This window comes from Papio anubis, unplaced genomic scaffold, assembly GCF_008728515.1.
Source record: "Papio anubis isolate 15944 unplaced genomic scaffold, Panubis1.0 scaffold20, whole genome shotgun sequence".
In the NCBI taxonomy this organism is placed as follows: Eukaryota; Metazoa; Chordata; class Mammalia; order Primates; family Cercopithecidae; genus Papio; species Papio anubis.
In genome coordinates this window covers 481,075-499,398 of record NW_022162022.1, presented here as the reverse complement: position 1 = coordinate 499,398, position 18,324 = coordinate 481,075, and the positions used below count along the sequence as shown (strand labels likewise).

Below are 18,324 nucleotides of genomic sequence, written 5' to 3'. Positions count from 1 at the left end.
GACACACCCTCTTGCCTTCAGGTGGCTAGTGCCTTCCCCCTTTCCTAAACCATCTTGCTTCTCAGTGGCATGGCTTCGTAACAAATAAAAGCAAGAGTTCTATCTATTACCAGGCTGTGGTGGAAATTCCTGATGGCAAAGGCCAGAATAAGGTGTTTGAATTGGATTCGCTCATGCTCTGAAACTCGTTCATATGAATTTATTATTTCTCCAAGTTCTTCCCACTCTATGTTCGTCTCCTTTTAATTGAATTTCAGGCATCCCAAGTTAAGAGGGAACTTGAGAACGGTGACTTTCTCAGAGTTTCTACAAATCAGGCTGTGTCAAATGCCAGCCATGAAAGTAAACCAGGTGGGGAGGCCTGGTGGGGAGTGGGGCTTGGCTGGGAAGAGCTATTTCCATGCTCTGGACGCTTCTCCCTGCTTCCTTGAGGCAGCAAAGGAGGCAGAGCTGCTGGGGAGTAGCTGTCCCATGGTAGCTGTCCACGACTCCACTGGCTTCTTGCTGTGACCTTAAGAAGAGACACAAATGGCAGATCTCTTCCTTCCTATTTGCCATCTGTCCTTTGTTTTTGCTCCTTCTCATCCTTCAGTCTCATCTGTTCTCCCAGAGCATTCTTTCCGTGCCTAGGCCCCTTTATCCTATGGCTCCTCTGGCAGAATGGGAGGAAAGAGTGTGGAGGGCAGATGGATGGAGCTTGGTGTCTGTTCTGGGACTGGCATCACCATCTATTACTCGGCTATCGAGAAGCTCCATCCAAGATTGTGGACGTGACAAGAGAAACCCCATCCTGACAGTTAACCTGATCCTGACTGCCTAAATACTAACACAATGAGAGAAAAAAATTAAAACCTATGGCAGCTGTTTAAAAGTAACATGTGACACACTAATGATCATGAATGCCACTGAGCCTGTGAGCTTAACTTTGATTGTACAAACTCAACCCAGTGTAAAATGTATCACTAAAAACTAAACAAGCTGACTCTTCCAGTCACGTTGACTATTTTATAGTCACACCATGTATGCCAGCTTTTATTCATGCTGCATCCGCTGTCTGATCACAACTTAAAAATGGAGTCTGAATTCTGGAACTGGAAAGAACCCCCAGATAGCATCTTGTTCAACCCCCTCATTTGAAAGTTGAAGTAACTCAGAGATGGTAATTGACTTATCTAAGATCACACAAAGGATTAGAGACTTGACCAGAGGGCATCAAGGATGGGGGCCAGGCCTGCCTTATTTCCAGGGCTCTTTCACCTTCACCACAGAGATGTTTTTTTCAACTAATTGTATAGAGAGAGCCAGTTACCTTGAACAGTAAAAGTCTAGGGCCTGCAACCAGCTGAAGAGGACGGAGCTCCATCTGTGGTACTGGGTTAAGCTACCCCGGGAATTCTCCTTAGCTTCTGACAGGATAAGAGCCTCTAACAGTAAGTAGCCATGAGATAAATATGCCATTATTTTGGAAAGGGGAAGTCCTGAGGTTTTTGGCTCACATATTATGGAGTGCATGGATTTAAAAGCTACATTTTTTAAAAGGTCCAGTGCATCATGCAGTGCTATTATAATTGCTAAAGGCTGGGCTGACGATAATCTAAATCCCAAAATATTAGTGGTTAATTAGGAATCCAACAGACTTCTTCCAGAAATAAAACTTAATCCCTTAATTACACTCTTTATTTCTTAATTTCCTCTCATAGTAACCTATGCAAATACGGACTTGGTTTCCAAAGAAAAAGGTTCATGTGTTCTTTCAGCATGCATACTCTACAGTCATCGGAAACATCAACAAAGGAAGGCGGGCATGAACTCTGTTTCCTTTTTTCTCAAATCACAGCTATAAATCTCAATCTTTTCCTTCTTATATGTATGAAAAGTTAATAATTGTTATTTAAATCCCTTTAGCTTGTTAATTTACATTTCAAAATGTTCTCCAGTTATATGTATTTATAAAACACTTTTCCATAACCTTTTTTTTTTTTTTTTTTAGTTTTTGGAAAGAGGGACATTTTAGGAAGGAAGTGAGAATTCTGCAAAAGGAAGATCTCATGGAAAGCAACTCGAATAATGGCATTCTCAGATCTGAGAGAGTGAGGGTTAGCATCTTGTGAATTTGCTAAAGTCAATTTGACGGAATTGGTTTTTTTTCTTGAAAAAGTTCTATAAAAAGTACTCAATTCCACCCCCCTCCAAGTCAAAAGGAAGATAACTTTAAAAAGCCACTCAAAGCAATGGCAAAGGTACCAGGACATTTTCACAAGGGCACAGAACCCCATGGTTATACTGATCATCTTTCCAGGGTACATATTCAGTGATTACAGACCAGACTTCCTGGGTTCCCTCTATTGACCATCGAGACACCAGCTGATGTCCAGAGTTATGCCATTTCCACAGTGAGACACTGTAACTGGAAAGGAGCAAGGACGTCGAAGAAGTGAACCCAGCTTGCCAAGAGCTCTCAGGGCACTTCCTGATTACTTTCCTACCAGAGTAAGACAAGTCAACCCTGCTCACACCAGTCTCCAGGCCAGAGAATGTATAGTACTAACAGGACATTCTCGTCTAGTATCAATTTTGCATTGATATAAGAAAAAGAAGGAAAAAACCATTATCTAAATTTAATGTAACAGTAGATGGCAAAGGAAAAAAAAATCTAGTTAAACTAGTCTGTTTTTATCTTGCCACTGACTTTCACATGTAGCTGGAAAATTTTTGTGTGTGTGGAAAAGGATTAAGTAATACTCAGACTGAATTTTTGGTCCACTGGATACACCACCATAATAGGTTTCTTAGCATCAATAAAAAGATTCGAATGATTTTTCTTTCAGTCTGAGCATTAAATTAGAATCTTCTGTCTAGTCCACATCCATAGACCATTACTGTTAATTGACTTGTCTGAGTGAAAAGCAAGAGACAAAATCAATTCTAGTTCAGGCTGGAAGCCATCATAACTTCAGAAAACAAAACACAGACTGGACAAGTCATAAGGACTATATTCCCCTCAATCTTGAAACTGATTATATATTCTGAAGCTGAATATATTAAACTGAGAAAGCCTAGAAGGTAAAACACAACCTATCATTGATGTGGGTTTTGCATGTGATCAACTTTAATGGCTTGTTAATGTCATGTGTGTGTGTATATATATGTGCATATATATGTGTGTGTGTATATATATGTGTATGTGTGTATGTGTATATATATGTATATATATGGCCTGAAAATCTATTCCAGAATAATAACTTTCACCTAGAAAAGAAGACAATGTAATATGGCTCAGCAAGCACCAGAGTGTGAATTAAAGAAGTAAATTTGAGCAGTCTTGTCTGAATGGGCTCGGACACAGCACTTAATACACCCAAGACACCATTCCTTAATATATAATGTAGAGTGTGGAACCAGCTGAGTTCTTTGCCCCTTTCAGTGTCAACGTTCTCGGCTTCAAATTTAGATCTACAGTACAACTTCTAAAATACATTGGCCTATCGAGAGTCAACTTTATTGTTCTTTGAAACTTAAAATGTTATTTTAAGAAGCCTTTAGAAAGAACCATTTTCTCACAACTACCCCAAAAAACTATGTATAACATGTTCAAGAATGCAATAACAATTATAAATTCAATAATGATTTATAACCTAAAAACAACTCCAACTCATAAAGATAGTTCTATCAGAGCTAGATTCTTCAGTTTCAGGGCAAGTAGATATTAAATGTCTTACATGTAATTTATGAATTGCACCTTAAATTTAAAACTGTCTTTTGCTTGTCTGATATACAGTGGCAACCGACAAGGTTAATTATCCAGCCCAGACAAATAACTTAGAACGTACTCACTGCTGGAGTCTAGGGGCATAAATACAACAGCATCTGTTTTCAATAAAAATGCATCCATCTAAATGAAACCTCAAGGTGGGGTGAATTGAGAATGAAAGAAAAAGTTTTCTCTTCTGATCCTGATGAGAGATGTAGCCCTGAGAATGCTGTTACACTACTGTCAGACATTACTATATGTAAGTTACATGTACTCATCAAACAGACGAGAGTCCAATGCTGCCTACATATTTTCTAGATGCTCCCCTCTCACAAAGAAATTATGACCGTAACTGGAAGTCAGGCCTCATTTCAGCAAATAGCAGTAGCAGTAGTGGTGAATATAAACACATCCTCTCTATATATCTTTGCAGAAGTTCAATCTATAAACTAAATGCAAATATAAAAATTATCTCAAATTACTCTTCTGTTTGACTAATATTAAAAGCTTTTCATTTGATAGGCAATTATCATCCCCCAGAAAAGAAAATCATGAGCATGTACTAGGAGCATAAATATAAGGGTTGATTGATCAATCCTGCCTCCCCATACACAAAATCAAACATACCTTTGAACTCGAAAAACTTCGGAAGATATATTATTCTGAATGATATCTAATTACCAAATTTAAATTCATGTCTCTAGAACTATGCAAAAACATGTGCCTTGAACATTTTAAACCAAACGTTGGTTCAAAAATATTTCATGTTTTTAATACTTGATTTGATTCAGATGGACCTCTTGTTTTGGGTCTATAAAAGTAGAAAAAGCTGCAGGGTTTTTCTGGTCCAATAGCACAAAAGTATATTATTACTGTTAAAAATACTACATTTACACATTCACGGGGATAACAAAGACAGAAAGATTTAGGAATAATTTGCAAACAAGCTTGTTTCTAATGTTGAGTTTTGCCTGCCCCCACTACACCCCTCACAACAACTGCAAAGCATAAGATTTCTTACCTTCACATTTTTGTGACACTTCATTAAATTTGTGTCCAGCAGGGCATTTACACTCAAAAGACCCAACAGTATTAATGCAATTTCCTCCCTGACAGAGCCCGGGGATGGCCTGGCATTCGTCCACATCTGTCAGATTGCAGAAGACAGAGAGAAAAAAAAAACTCATATAAAATTCATTGCAGAATACAATGTGATAATTTGTCCACAATTATGTTACCATATTTATATCGGTGGTTATTTGTCCCTCACAATATTTGGAATATGACTAGGGAAACTATTTCTCACAATTGCATTATGTAAAACACATCGTTGGATTAATAATGTTCCATAAGAAGTCACAAGTATTTTTTGTTTCCCCACCTTCCATGTTTCCTAATGTAGAGGAGAGTGTACTAACTTTTGTGGGTTTTATCACATATGCAGCAAAATAGAAAGATATGTTTAAAAGGCCATTATTCACGGCCTCGTTTTTATCTCCAGATTGGTAGTAATAATCAGAGTTATTCAAAAAATCTTGCAAATCAAAATGCAATACATTTCTACAATGAAACTATCTTTAAGAGTTGTACTGAATGATTTAGTTAAAACGGAATTTATTGAAGGTCACTCAGACTACACGAGACAGCTAATGTTTTTGCACAAATGAAGTGGAAATGTTCACTTCACATTCTGGAGAAGTGCCTTGCACAGTAAAAATTAAACAACTCAGAAAATTAGGCCAACAAGTGAGAGGGATCGCTAGATGAGCGTGCAGTTTCAGCTGCTGACTTACCTTGCTGGCAGAGTGGCTGCCAGAAGGCACCTTTGTAAAGGTCAGTGAGATCATGTCTCTCCCCAGCTCCACGTGCAAGTCCATACTACGTCCTAGGAAGTTCTACATGATTCCTCTGCTCTTTTACCCATTTTCCACCCTCCTATCTCTCCCACCACACTGGATTCCTCAAATATGCCACCTGCCACAGAGCTCTGTAATGGCTGCCCCTCTGCCTGGAATATTCTTCCTCCAGAGAGCTGCATGGCCCACGATGTCTCGTTCTCCAGGTCTCTGCCCCAGTGCAACTTTAGCCACGAGCCCTTCCCTTGACAGTCCAACAGCAACACCTGGCTCCTGGCTCTAATCATCCTTCCTTCCCTGTTTATTTTTTTTCCACAGGACTAACCACCCACTGACCTAATACGTGTCTGTTTTGTTTAATAAATTGATTATCTTCAATATAAGCTTCCAGAAAGCAGGGACTTTGTCCATTTTCTTCACTGCTGTATAACCAGCACCTAAGGACTAACTTGGGTTCTTACGTGTAAGCCCAAATATTAACCTTCCAGGAGCAAAATTAATCATCTCATGCTCACTACATTCTGTTATAAAGGTTATAAAAGTACCTGTACATTCTCTCCATCTCTTTGTTCATAACAGAGAAAAGTCTGATTTAATAAAGAATCCCCAAGTAAACAGTCTAATGTATTCTTTTTGAAACCTGGAAGCCTAATGTATTCTTTCGCTTCACTCTTCATTGAGTAAAGCAAAAAAGGGATTGCTGTTTATAAGATCTCAACCTGTGTTCTTGAGAAAAGTTGGCATGCAGTAAAAGGGATATTAAAGAAACAACAATTTAGTTTATTATAAAAGTATCACGTACTGTTTTAAATGAAATGTCTTAACCCACAAATAAATGGTTATATGTGGAAAATCATTAGATTATGTTTTCCAGCCAATTTCAGTTTTGTCTTAGACCAGAATTTTCCATTCTCTTGATATGTTGAATGTATTTTTAGAAATATTTTTGAAAATCAAGATTTTTACATATGGGCAGAACTAGCTGTCTTGTTGATCACGATTTTTGGCCAACAGAAAATATAGACAAGGCAATTCTCCACTGGCTGTATACAGCCCCTCACGTCTGACCCAATGACTGGAAATACCAGCAAGGAGTGAGAGCCACAACCTGGTGGCAGAATCTCTTAGAAACAACAACAGCAACCACCACCACCACCACCGAAGATGAAGAATTTCACTCTCAAACTGGCAATATAACTGCCATTGTGATTCAATGGGTTTTCAAAACGCTTCTTATAAAAAAGCCTTTTTTTTTTTCTTGGACGTTGAATAGCAGAGTTAGGAAGAAACAGGAAGCAAATGCTGGAAAGATCCAGATTTATGAAACAAATAGTAAAGCTAAAGAGAAGGCAGTTCATTCTCCCCACCCCCCTCACCAATTCCATTAGCACCCTAACTTCTGACAATGGCTCATTGATGGGCAGCTGAGGCACTTAAAAGTCTAGCTCTCGGGTCACTGTCAATGAGTTCATGGGTATTAACTAACTTTGTAATCCCAAGACCAACAAATTCTTCAAAACTCACTGGGACTTTCTAAAAATGAGAAAAATAAGAAGGCATCAATAAAAACCTAAACTTTTAATTTTATAAAATACTACAATCCATCCCTTGATAATTCTAGAGTTTCAAGGTGACTTATTTCTTCTCCTGACATTCAGAGGAATACATTTAAGGGCATCCAAAGGAGCTGTATGTTGTACACGGGAGCTGGAGGCCAGGAATGACAATATCGGAAGTGGAATTTATTGAAGTGGAATGTAATGGAGACCCACAAAACTGTGTGACTAAGCTCAAGTTCTGTTTTATTGCATATTACCCTTAGAATTAACATATAAAACAAAGCCAAAGCATTATCTATCTGTCTCAGAAAAGCATATCCTGAATTTTCTGAAAATATTGCAACTTGCTATAAAAAGTCCTGAGGCAGTCTAAAGGAAACAGATAGAGCCTGAGAGTTTTCAATCCCATCAGTTTAGCGTGGAGCTGCCTCTGTTCACTTCCTCCTGTTTCCTGCCAGACATCCAGACAATAAAAGAATTTGTACAGCTGGAAGAACAGGAGTAAAAGCCAAAAACAGAGTAAGGGCTTCTACAGGAGGCAGGAGAAGCAGCTAGCAGGCGACATCTGGGGATATTTAAAACTGTGAAACAAATCCTAATTTATTTCGGACTTGTAAAAAAATGCACAATGTAGCATGCAAAATGTCGAGAGAAAGAGTTTTCTTTAGGTCAATTAAGCACAACCCATGAGAGAGAGGAACTCTAACAGTTTCAAATGAGGGGAAAAAATTAAGGAAAACATAAACTACCTTGTTCACAAACCTTGCTTTGTGTTTCTAGACAGCATTGCCATAATGCACAGCATTGCTGTAAACAGAATCACACCACCCCTGGAGTCAGAGGTACATGCAAACACCTCTGGGGTCAGAAAGGGGGAATGGTTGGCAAGAAAACATCCAGTAAGACTTCAGCTGCTCTCTCGAGAGCCACGTTCCTAATGCCTTAGTTGGATATCATGCAGTCAGCGAAATTGTGAAGTTATGTAGCTGACACTACTTTTCCATTCTCTTCAACTTCATTGGAGAAGGGCTCTCCAGAGCAAATAAGATTAATCCATTAATAATTCCATCAGCCCGGGGTTTACCTTGACAAGCTCCCGTGCGGATATTTGGAATGAAGCCACGGCGGCAGGGGTGAGGCTGGGCAGGACACATCTCACAGGGGTGGCCCCAGGCTCGGCCGACTGTGGCACAGCAGAGCGTTTTTGTGCAGACAATCCCGCTGAGTTGTCCCTGGCACATCTGGTTGCTGATCACAGTAAAACATGGGCCTGTCCTGTAATCTGAAAATAAAGAATAAAAACCTGGTGAAAATCCAGAAAAGCAGGAACCATCATGCAGAGGAACAGCTGCGCTCCATCTTGCTTGACTCCGAATTGAGAAATGAGTTTCAGGGACAGAATGATGCATCACTGCCTCTGTGTAAGGCCTCGGATAGACCATTCTACTTCTGAACCCGATTTCCTAACCTACAAAATAGGGATGAAAACATCAGTTCTTACCCACTTTGAAAACGGCGTTGTGAGCATCAGATGAGCTAATGGAAAACTCTTTACAACTGTGAATTGCTGTACAAATGTAACATGGTAATATTATTATCCACTCATTACTTAAGAAAACATATTGGTGCCTGCACTGAATCAGCTCCGATGCCTGATACAGATGCTTCAGTGACTAAAAGAGGCCAAATCCCTGCCCTCACAGAGCTTCCAGTCTATTGTTATTTAGGGCTGAGAAAGCAAAGAATTTTGAAGCTTGCAGTGAGGCAAGTCATGGCACCTTCTTCCTGGAAGTTCCTTCAACAAAAGAAACGGTTATCTGTTTCTTTTGAGTTGGGGTCATCTTGTTTCAAATACAAAACAAGCAAACTAACAGATGAGGATTTAAAATTTTGCTCATGCAAAACACATTAGGTATTTAACATAAAGGGTGAGGACACTCGTCTGAAATAATTGTAACCTCTAGGCAAAAGGACCATCTTAAAGCAAAACAGGGATAAGCTAAGACCATAAGAGAATTTGCAGTCAGAGCAGTCTACCACCAGTTATAAGATCTGCCTCTTTTCTTTCTTTCTTTCTTTCTCTTTTCCTACAGAGAGACAGCCAACAACAAACAAGAAAGATAAAGACGTGGTGAGCACAGAGGACCAAAGCCAGGTTGTCCTCACAGGTTGTCCCCTTGTGAAAGAAATCAGGGCCATAATACCCATTTCTGTGGTTCTACAATGACCTTGACAGACAAGGGAGGCTGGGCTGGGGTGGGACTCATGGGCTTCTATCCACTACCCAACATTTGCATGCTTCCAGGTCATTTTCAGAAGTGTTTAAGTGGAGTGATTCCTGTGAGTCTAAAAATGGACTCAATGACCCCAGTAAGTTCCTTTCACCTGTGAATGCAACCGTTTTATGAAAATCACTGGCTGTGCTAATGAAACTACTGGGATGCTTTCATTATTTTCTTCTTTCTTTAAGTAACTCATAGGACACAGCAGATATGCTATTTACTAAGGAAAAAAGGACAACTTTTCATTACAATACCAACAAGAGTGAACATTCTGGATCGTAACAATGTTTTGGCAATAGCTGAATTGTATCTGCTGGCATCCCTCTATCCTGTGTATTCTCTCTTGCTTTCTTTTTCTTGCATCTCCACTCCAACCCCTCCCTTGGAATTTCAACTCCATCTGCTCCCCATCACTACGCGCTCTTCCTCCCTCTCCTCTGCTATCTGCAGTGAACCACCTCTGTTCAATGGTGTTGCAGAAACAGCACTGCTCTGACGCCCATGCTGTAAGATCAACCTTCTGAAGGATTCCAAAAACAAAATTCCATGCCAGTCATATATATAAAGAAGACTACCATATCCAAGCTATGGCAGCACTGGAGAGATAGACAGGATGGTCCAAACGCCGAGTCCCCAGCTCCCCAGCTCCCTCCCTCCATACCAGTGTTATGTTCCACTCACAGGATGCAAGATAATTTTAGATTTTAGTAGGCATATATTAATTTTAATGTGTAATATGAAACAGCATAAATATATCAGACTCATGATTTCACAGTTATGTCTGCTATGAGGATGATGAATTGAAAAACCTTTTAATTCAATTTTGAAAAAAATATTAAATACTAGTACAGGTGATATGCAAACAGGCCAAAAATTGTGTGGGTGACATCTACATGCAACCAGACTCACCGTTCCAAAAGACAAGCCTGAGACCTTTGTGTTCCTCTTCTCTGCATGACCTGGCCCCACCCACCTTTCCAGCCCTTTCTCCTGACACTTTGTTTATCATTTGTCTTTTTTTTTACTTTGTTTATGCATTTATTACTCTACTGTTTTTTTAGTTTTATGTACTCAAGCTCTAGGTATACTTTAATATTTTACATTGTATGCCGTATTTATTCAAAACCTGCTATCTTCTTCCAGAGATACTGAATTCAAACAAAAATATAAACAAATATTAAATACTGAGCTGTTGAATAAATCTCAGTCCTCATTTCATTCTTTCGATGAAAAAAAGTCACTCAGCACTGCAGTAATTTGTAACAAAATCTCTTTAAAATGCAGTGGACATTTTAAAACTGTGTGGACAAAGTGATATACGTGATATACCAGAGTCATCTTTATTTTTTTGGTTCAATTCTCCCAAATAATACCTATAGGGATTTAATAAATATATCTTTGCTATTTGGTCTTTCTTTTCTATTTCAATATTTTATTATGTATTTTAATTCAAAATTAAGCATTTACTTATACAATTGAGAAAAGGCAGTAGCATATAAATGAAGGTAATTACACCCAAAGAAACCCTTGATAACATATTGATTATATTATCGTACATAAGATTTTGTGTGTATGCATGTGTGTGTTTTATTTTTTAATCATAAAATAAGGATTATACTAAAAATATACTTTTGAATCTTGCTGGATTTTCTTCACTTAACATTGCCAAAGCTTTTCCCCATGTAATAAACACTATTCCACAATATGATTTTAATTGCTGCATAATTTTCCATCAAGTTATAACAGAATGTATTTAGTCATTTTCTTACTGTCTATCATTTAAATTGCCTCTAACTCTTCATTATTACACATAGCATTCAGTGTACATTACAATGAATCCTTTTCAGGATAAAAACAGCCATCAAGATTTTTATGACTATATATATCCTACATCTGAGACTAGAAAGATCACAGCAGTATAATCTTTTATCAAAAAAAAAAAAAAAAAAAAAACTTTCTACGTTAGGTAACAAGAAAGAGAATTTAGGCTTCTTTCTTTCTGTTAATTTACTGAGACAAGTGCAAATGCTTTAATCAAACAGATTCATGTTAGCTTGCCATATTCAATCCTTCTTAAAAAGCATAATGCAACATGAATTTTAATTTATAATCCTCTCTTCAACACTGCTGGGATTTGTTTTTCCACCTCCTCTTGCCAACATACTCTATGGAATTATCTTATATATGAGGATTGCCAAGGTTCAGGATAGATACAAATATAGTGTTTTGTGAGTGACACCAGCAAAATCCAGGCACTCTACAAAATGCTAACACAAATCTGATTCAGTTCTGTCTGACACTGATTCATAACTTCAGATGTGAATTCCTCATTAGAAGATCTTCATTAAAAAAAAAAAAAACAAAAAACCTTAAGACTTTTCCAGGGTCAATAACTTATTATTCTTATTTCAATACGAAATACATAGAATCGAGATGGTAGCTGTTAATTCTGACAACATATATTAGGTATTCCAACAGTTCACAGGGATCCAATTTATTAAGTATACTATATATTTGGCGAATAAGTATGTAGAATAGAATCTATGGACTTAGCACATTTCTGTGCTAGATACTTATCACTATTGACAAAGTTATTTTGGAAACAAATTAGAACTGGCTTATTTGACAGTACAGATTAGCAAGTGGATATGAATGTATTTGTAGATCCATATTTTAAACAAAAATTGCTGATTGCAGAGGGAGAGGCATAATCTGGATGAAATAAAATTGGATCTAAAAATGTTTTGGAAGGTAAATGCTGTATTAACATGGTTTTCAAATGTCATTCCGATTTGGCGGCATGTGCTTTTCGTCCTGTACTTCATTTAGATTGCCAAGGTTATGCCGTTTTTAGTCCAATACTCCAACCGCAGAAAGAAATCTGCCCACACTCCCAATTCCTTACTAATAATCCAATTATTTACAATTATTCCCATAGCACTTACATGATATTAAGCTAAATTTACATACTCTTTTTTTTTTTTTTTTTCAGATAGTCTCAGCATTAGACAGGGAGTGTGCTTAACTCAAAGCTTGTGTAATGTCTGACTCATTCCTGGCTTCATTGTAAATCATTATTCCTAATGCAACTAAAATATAGTATTAGAAATGCTTTCTATTTGCAAATTGCTCTACAATCACTTCCTTATAAGACCTTCATGAACTAGGGCAACAGGCCAAGTCATTCCAAAATTAAAGTGCGATTCTAATTGTTTTTAACTGGCTTACTCCAGTGTGGCTGCTTCATGGGAAATTCTGCATCTCCATGTTCCCATTCTGAGTGGTTAGCTCAAGGATTGCTCTCCAGTCCCGTTAGATTTGGCCTCAAGGCTTGGGCTCTGACCAACATGTGTCTGCAGCCTCTGATCCTCAGCTCATGCCCAGCTCTGCAGCTCAGAATACTGTGGTCTACAGCATTATTTCACTTTCATTTGTAATCAGACTTCACCCTGAAGCAAATGCATCATTTACAGGGAAAGAATATTCTGTGGTACAATGAATTCTTGTCCCTCCTGCCCAGTCACTAAACCACAAACTGCAGGGAAGGCACAAGGATGTAATTTTGGGCACTAGGCTCCAATTATTTTAAATCCTTCTTTTCATAAAAATGACAAACAAAAGAATGAGATATCAATTTATCCATGACATAGAGGGTCACAGCACACTTATTTCTCCCAGGTAGGTTGGCCTGGGAAACATTAGGCTCCTAATGTGTGGAATTTCAATACAACTTTCTGAGGAAGGAGTTCAGAGAACTTTCAGTCTAAGGAAAATTAAAGTTAAGAAGTTCCATTATCATAATCAGCCTGCTAAATGCTGTTACTTCTTCTTACTCCAATCATTCTTAACCTTAGGACATAACAGAATCACTTGGGGGAGCTTTTGCAAAATGCCGATGCCTGGGTCCTACCCTGTCCTCCTCTCCCAGTTTTCCCCATGGAACCCTATTTAGTAGATGTGGCACAGGGCCCAGGCATACACGTCTTGCAAAAGCTCCCCAAGATGATGTTTGCCCTCTAAGACTCTAAGTTGTGTGTGTGTGTGTGTGTGTGTGTGTGTGTGTGTGTGTGTGTATTTTCTCTCTCTCTCTCTGTCTTTTCCTTTAATGAAGAGTGCTCATGTTCCATGATTAATTGGAGATGTCTGCAAGATAACAACTACTTATCTGAAAGTCTAACCTTAGAAACATCAGACAGCCCATAAACTGGGATCACTGCCACTCAACATAACCTAGTATTTCTCAACTAGGACTGACATCCTAATCATGGCAAAATACTATTCATTTCCACAGTGCTGCACTGATTATGAGGCACTTTATTACATTCTTTACTAATTATATTATAGTTAATTATACGAACTACCTGCTCATCAAAGCAAACAACAAAGTCAAAATTTAGGAAGGCTGATCATCCACTACTGCAGTGTCCTAATAGTTAATAGAATTCCCATTTCCAGTCTCTTTCCTTCTAGTTTTACAAAGCACACTGATATACATGATCTCATGCTGCTGTCAGGAACTCCCACACCCAGCCCCTGCCCACTGCTGCAGCTTGTATCTGAGTGGAATTCCGGTGGGATTCTCCAATTGGGGCCCGAATACAAGGCCTATTTAGCATCAGTAACATCAAAAGTCAACTCTTAATTTATTTCAGAATTGTACTATCAGAGAGACCATTTGAAATTCTTCCGAGACTCCTGATTTTATAAAATATAAAGTAGTGCACAATATCTATCAAGTTTCTTGTCAAAAATAGTCAAGGCTTAATCTAATCAAACTTCCACACCAAACTTCTAGCTGAAAGGGAATATAGGGATAGAGGAACAAGGTAAATTGCACCACAAGGAAACAACCAGAAAGCTCAGAACATGTGATATTTTCTAAGGCAATTGTTCAAAACTTTTCCAAAAGCAAAGGACTTTCTCTTCACCAAAAGAAGTACAGAGATTATTTTAGATTAAAAATCATAATAATCAAAACTCAACTGGATACTGTTTCTAAAAGAGAAAATTTCAGAAATCTTATGTGGACTACATATTACATGACATTGCAGAGTTGTTGTTTTTCTAGGTGTGATAATGGTATTGTGGTTATATGCAAGAATGTCCTTAGTGCTTAGAGGTGACGTGTCATGATGTATGCAACTTAACTTTCAAATAAGTCAGCAACGTAAATAATAACAAATCCATATTTCAATATATATCTTGTATATTCTATATACATATATACATACAGATGTGTACATACACATAGAAAGCTATCATGTGTATAAAAGTGGGAACAGTTATTCAATGTAAGTGGAAAGTATATGTGTATACTTTATGTTATTCCTTCAACTTTAATGTAAGTTTGAAATTTTTTATAATAAAATTTCAGGGGAAAGAAACTCCTTTTGCATCTACTTTTACTATGCAATGTTGCTTCTCTCATCTTATTCAAGCTACGTGGCATTTTTAAAACGATGCAATAAGGTTTGAATATACTTTCCAATTCATGCATTTATATAAAATACTGCACACAAGATTACCTATTTAACATGGTTTATACAGTGTTATTAAAAGAATACAACCTTTTGGCAAAATTTACTAAAGTATATTACGCAAAATTGTTTATGAAACTATATCTGAGGTATGGCTTAATTGTTACTAAATGTTTTTAAAAAGCACTTTAGAAATAAACCATACAGAAAAAAACAAAACTATTTCTACATTAGTATTTTCCCTGATTTTAATTTCTTTATTCCATAAGTGAAAAGTATTACCACTATGACTTAAATGTAAATATCACTCAAAACTGCAGAAACAAGGTGATTTGTTGTACACCTTTTAATCTAACATGCAGACTAAGCAATTCATCAAAATCCAGGCCATAGTTCTGTGGGACCCAATTACGTGTGGCAGCAATTCAACTACAGCAAATTGTTACCACATTTTATTCTGTTCCATGATGAAGAAAGCAGTAAGAAATCTTGTTCAGAGTAAGAGGGTATCTCATTTTGAAATAATCATTTACCTGATATTATTTGTTCCTTTACTATAAATCCTGCAAGTCATTACTGACTTTCATCTTCCTGCAAAGTTATCTCCACTTTTACTAGAAAAAAAAAAAAGACTGGGGGAATCGGGAAAGTCAAATCATGGTTTGGGTGACATATTTACCATCAAGATAATAAAATCATAGAGAACGCTTTCATTCTTAATGGTCTGCAAATTCCACTTTAAAGAACCAGTTGGCTCTGATTTATTCCCTTTTAAAACGGCTTGTATGAAATGCCACGTTAAACCAAATACTGCCGTTTGACCACAGAGCATCAGCTATTAAACAGCAAGACAAAAACAATAATATTATATAACAATTTATTTGTTCTTTTATATTTTTTCAAAGCCATGAAGCATAACATATTCTCTCCAATCCAAAAACAAGATTAATAGCCCAAGAGGAAAAGGCCTTAAGATTAAATACAAAAATTGTCAGGGGCAACATATTCTTAAATTAACCTGTATATCATAAAAGTACCTTGTAATATTGTTTATTTTCCAAAATAAGTTCCACAAAAGATGAATTAAGTTCATGAAGAATCCTAATAGAATGTTTTATCATTAAATTATTATTAGAAATGAGATTTTCAGTAGCAGGTCAATTTCAACACTGAACATTGTGCATATGGAGGGTAAAGGCCTATGTTTGTAAAGAGACAATAAAAATAAATTGATTTAAAATATCAATAAATTGCAGTACACTAATAGGAGGTACCCAGAGCAGTCAAATTCATAGACAGCAGTGCAATGATAGTTGCCAGGGATTTAGGGGAGGGAGGAATGGCGAGTTTTAGTTTGGGAACATGAAAAGGTTTTGGAGATGGATGGGGGTGACAGGTGCAAAACAATGTGAATGTGCTTAATGCCACCAAACTGTACACATAGAAATGGTTAAAATGGTAAATTTTATCTTATGTATATTTTAATACAATAAAAAGAAATTTCTAGCCGACACGGTGGCTCATGCCTATAATCCCAGCACTTTGGGAGGCCGAGGCAGGTGTATTGCTTGAGCCCAGGAGTTCAAGACCCGCCTGGGCAATATGGCAAAACCTCATCTTTACAAAAAATACAAAAAAATGTAGCTAGGTGTGGTGGTGGGCGCCTGTACTACCAGCTACTCAGGAGGCTGAGGCATGAGGATCGTTTACTGTAGTGAGCCGTGATCACACCACTGCTCTCAAGCCTGGGCAACAAAGTTGACACCTATATCAAAAAAAAAAAAAAAAGAAAGAAAGAAAGAACAAGAAATTCTACAACACAAAATTAAATTAAACACTTTGACTTCAATGTTTTACAGTTGTAAAGGCCTACACTTCACAACTGTAAAATAGAATTGTAGGTTTCCTTATGCATTTGACAAATATTATTGAGCCACTACCCCACATCAGTGAGTAGCACAGCATAAAAACCTCTGTTCACATGGAGTTTGCAATCTTGTGGAGGAGGCAGTGAATAAATAGATCAATATGTTATAATAATTTCAGATTTGAGGTTGACATTTAGTTACAAATGAAACAAGCATGCTGCTGTCATAGAGAACAATTGGGTACACCTACCTTGGTAAAAGTTATCAGAAAAGACTTCTTTGAGGAGGTGACATTTAAGCTGAGGCCTAAAGGATGAGCACAAGCCAGATGTGCAACATCTAAGTGCTTTCAAAGTATAGGAGACAGCAAGAACAGTGGCTCTGGGCTGGCAGAGAGACTGGCTTCTCTAGGATTAAAAGAAAGCCGCTGTGACCAGAGCTTTGAGCACCAAGGGGAAGGGGCATGCCATGAGGTTGGATCCTTTAGCAGGGGCTGGATTACGCAGAACATCTCAGAATATGATGAGGAGTCTGGATCTGGCTCAAAGCTCAATAAAAAGCCACTGAAAACACATGTGTTATTTGAGAAGTGTGCTCCTTTAAGGGCTCAGGAGTGGAAATGGAAAGGCTTTCAGGGAGGCTACTGAAGGATGTGAGGGGAAAGTTGGCGAGGGCTTGGCAAGGGTGGTGGCATAGAAAGGGTGGAAGGCCAGCAGGAAGGGGATGCCCTTGGGCCAAAGAACCAACAGCACGTGTGGATGGATCGGAAGGGAGGCGTGAAGGAAACAGAAAGGCTCCCGGGCTTCTGGCTTCCATCACTGAATAAATGGTCATTTGCTGAAATGCGGAAACTAGGGAAGATTAGGCTGTAAATACTAATAATCTATTAACAAGTTCTTCCCATTTTCACAATAAGGTACCTGGTGCAGAACAGGTGACTTGAATTAATGAGGCTGTCCATGAATAAAATGATATTATCTGTAAATCTTAATGCTATCAAAACAAACAAAAATAAAACCTGTGTATAATGTAATTATACCCTGACTTGTGTGTTTTTGCTTTTTTATAAATTTCTTTTCCTCCCCTTCCTTTTTGTGAGCAAGCATTTACTCCTATCATATTCAGATATTTATGTATAAACATTACGGTTGAGATTCTTACTTCAAACACATTTGGTGTATTTTCACAGAAAACCAAGTATGAAGTACCCATGGCCCAGACCAACAATATGTGATGGAATCCTGGCGTGGTGGGTGGGATTTCCTCCAGAGGAACTCCACTGCCCCTTTCATAAATGACAGGGCATGGGAATCCAAGACCACTAGCATTAGCTGCCAGCCCTGAGTTCATTCTACAGGAAATGGAGACACACCACATTCACATTCCATGATAGCATCAATTCTGAGAGATCTGGTGGAAAACTTAAAGCAGGGACAAAAGTTCAGCCATTATTAACCACAGCTGAGAAATGCCTCTTATAAATATGAACTTTCTGTAATATCAAGACAGATAAACGGCAGGGAGATGGTTT

At 37.8% G+C, this 18,324-nt stretch overlaps 1 protein-coding gene across 1 annotated transcript in view; it reads right to left on the bottom strand.

Moving 5' to 3' along the window:
- LOC116272788 (fibrillin-1) overlaps window positions 1-18,324 on the bottom strand; it is a 236,939-nt gene that overhangs the window by 119,941 nt on the left and 98,674 nt on the right. Inside the window, exons 6-7 of the mRNA XM_031661595.1 lie at window positions 8,251-8,448; window positions 4,773-4,898 (exon numbers count right to left, since the gene is read on the bottom strand). Of these exons, the coding sequence (XP_031517455.1) occupies window positions 4,773-4,898; window positions 8,251-8,448 (324 nt within the window). The remainder of the gene's footprint in view (window positions 1-4,772; window positions 4,899-8,250; window positions 8,449-18,324) is intronic.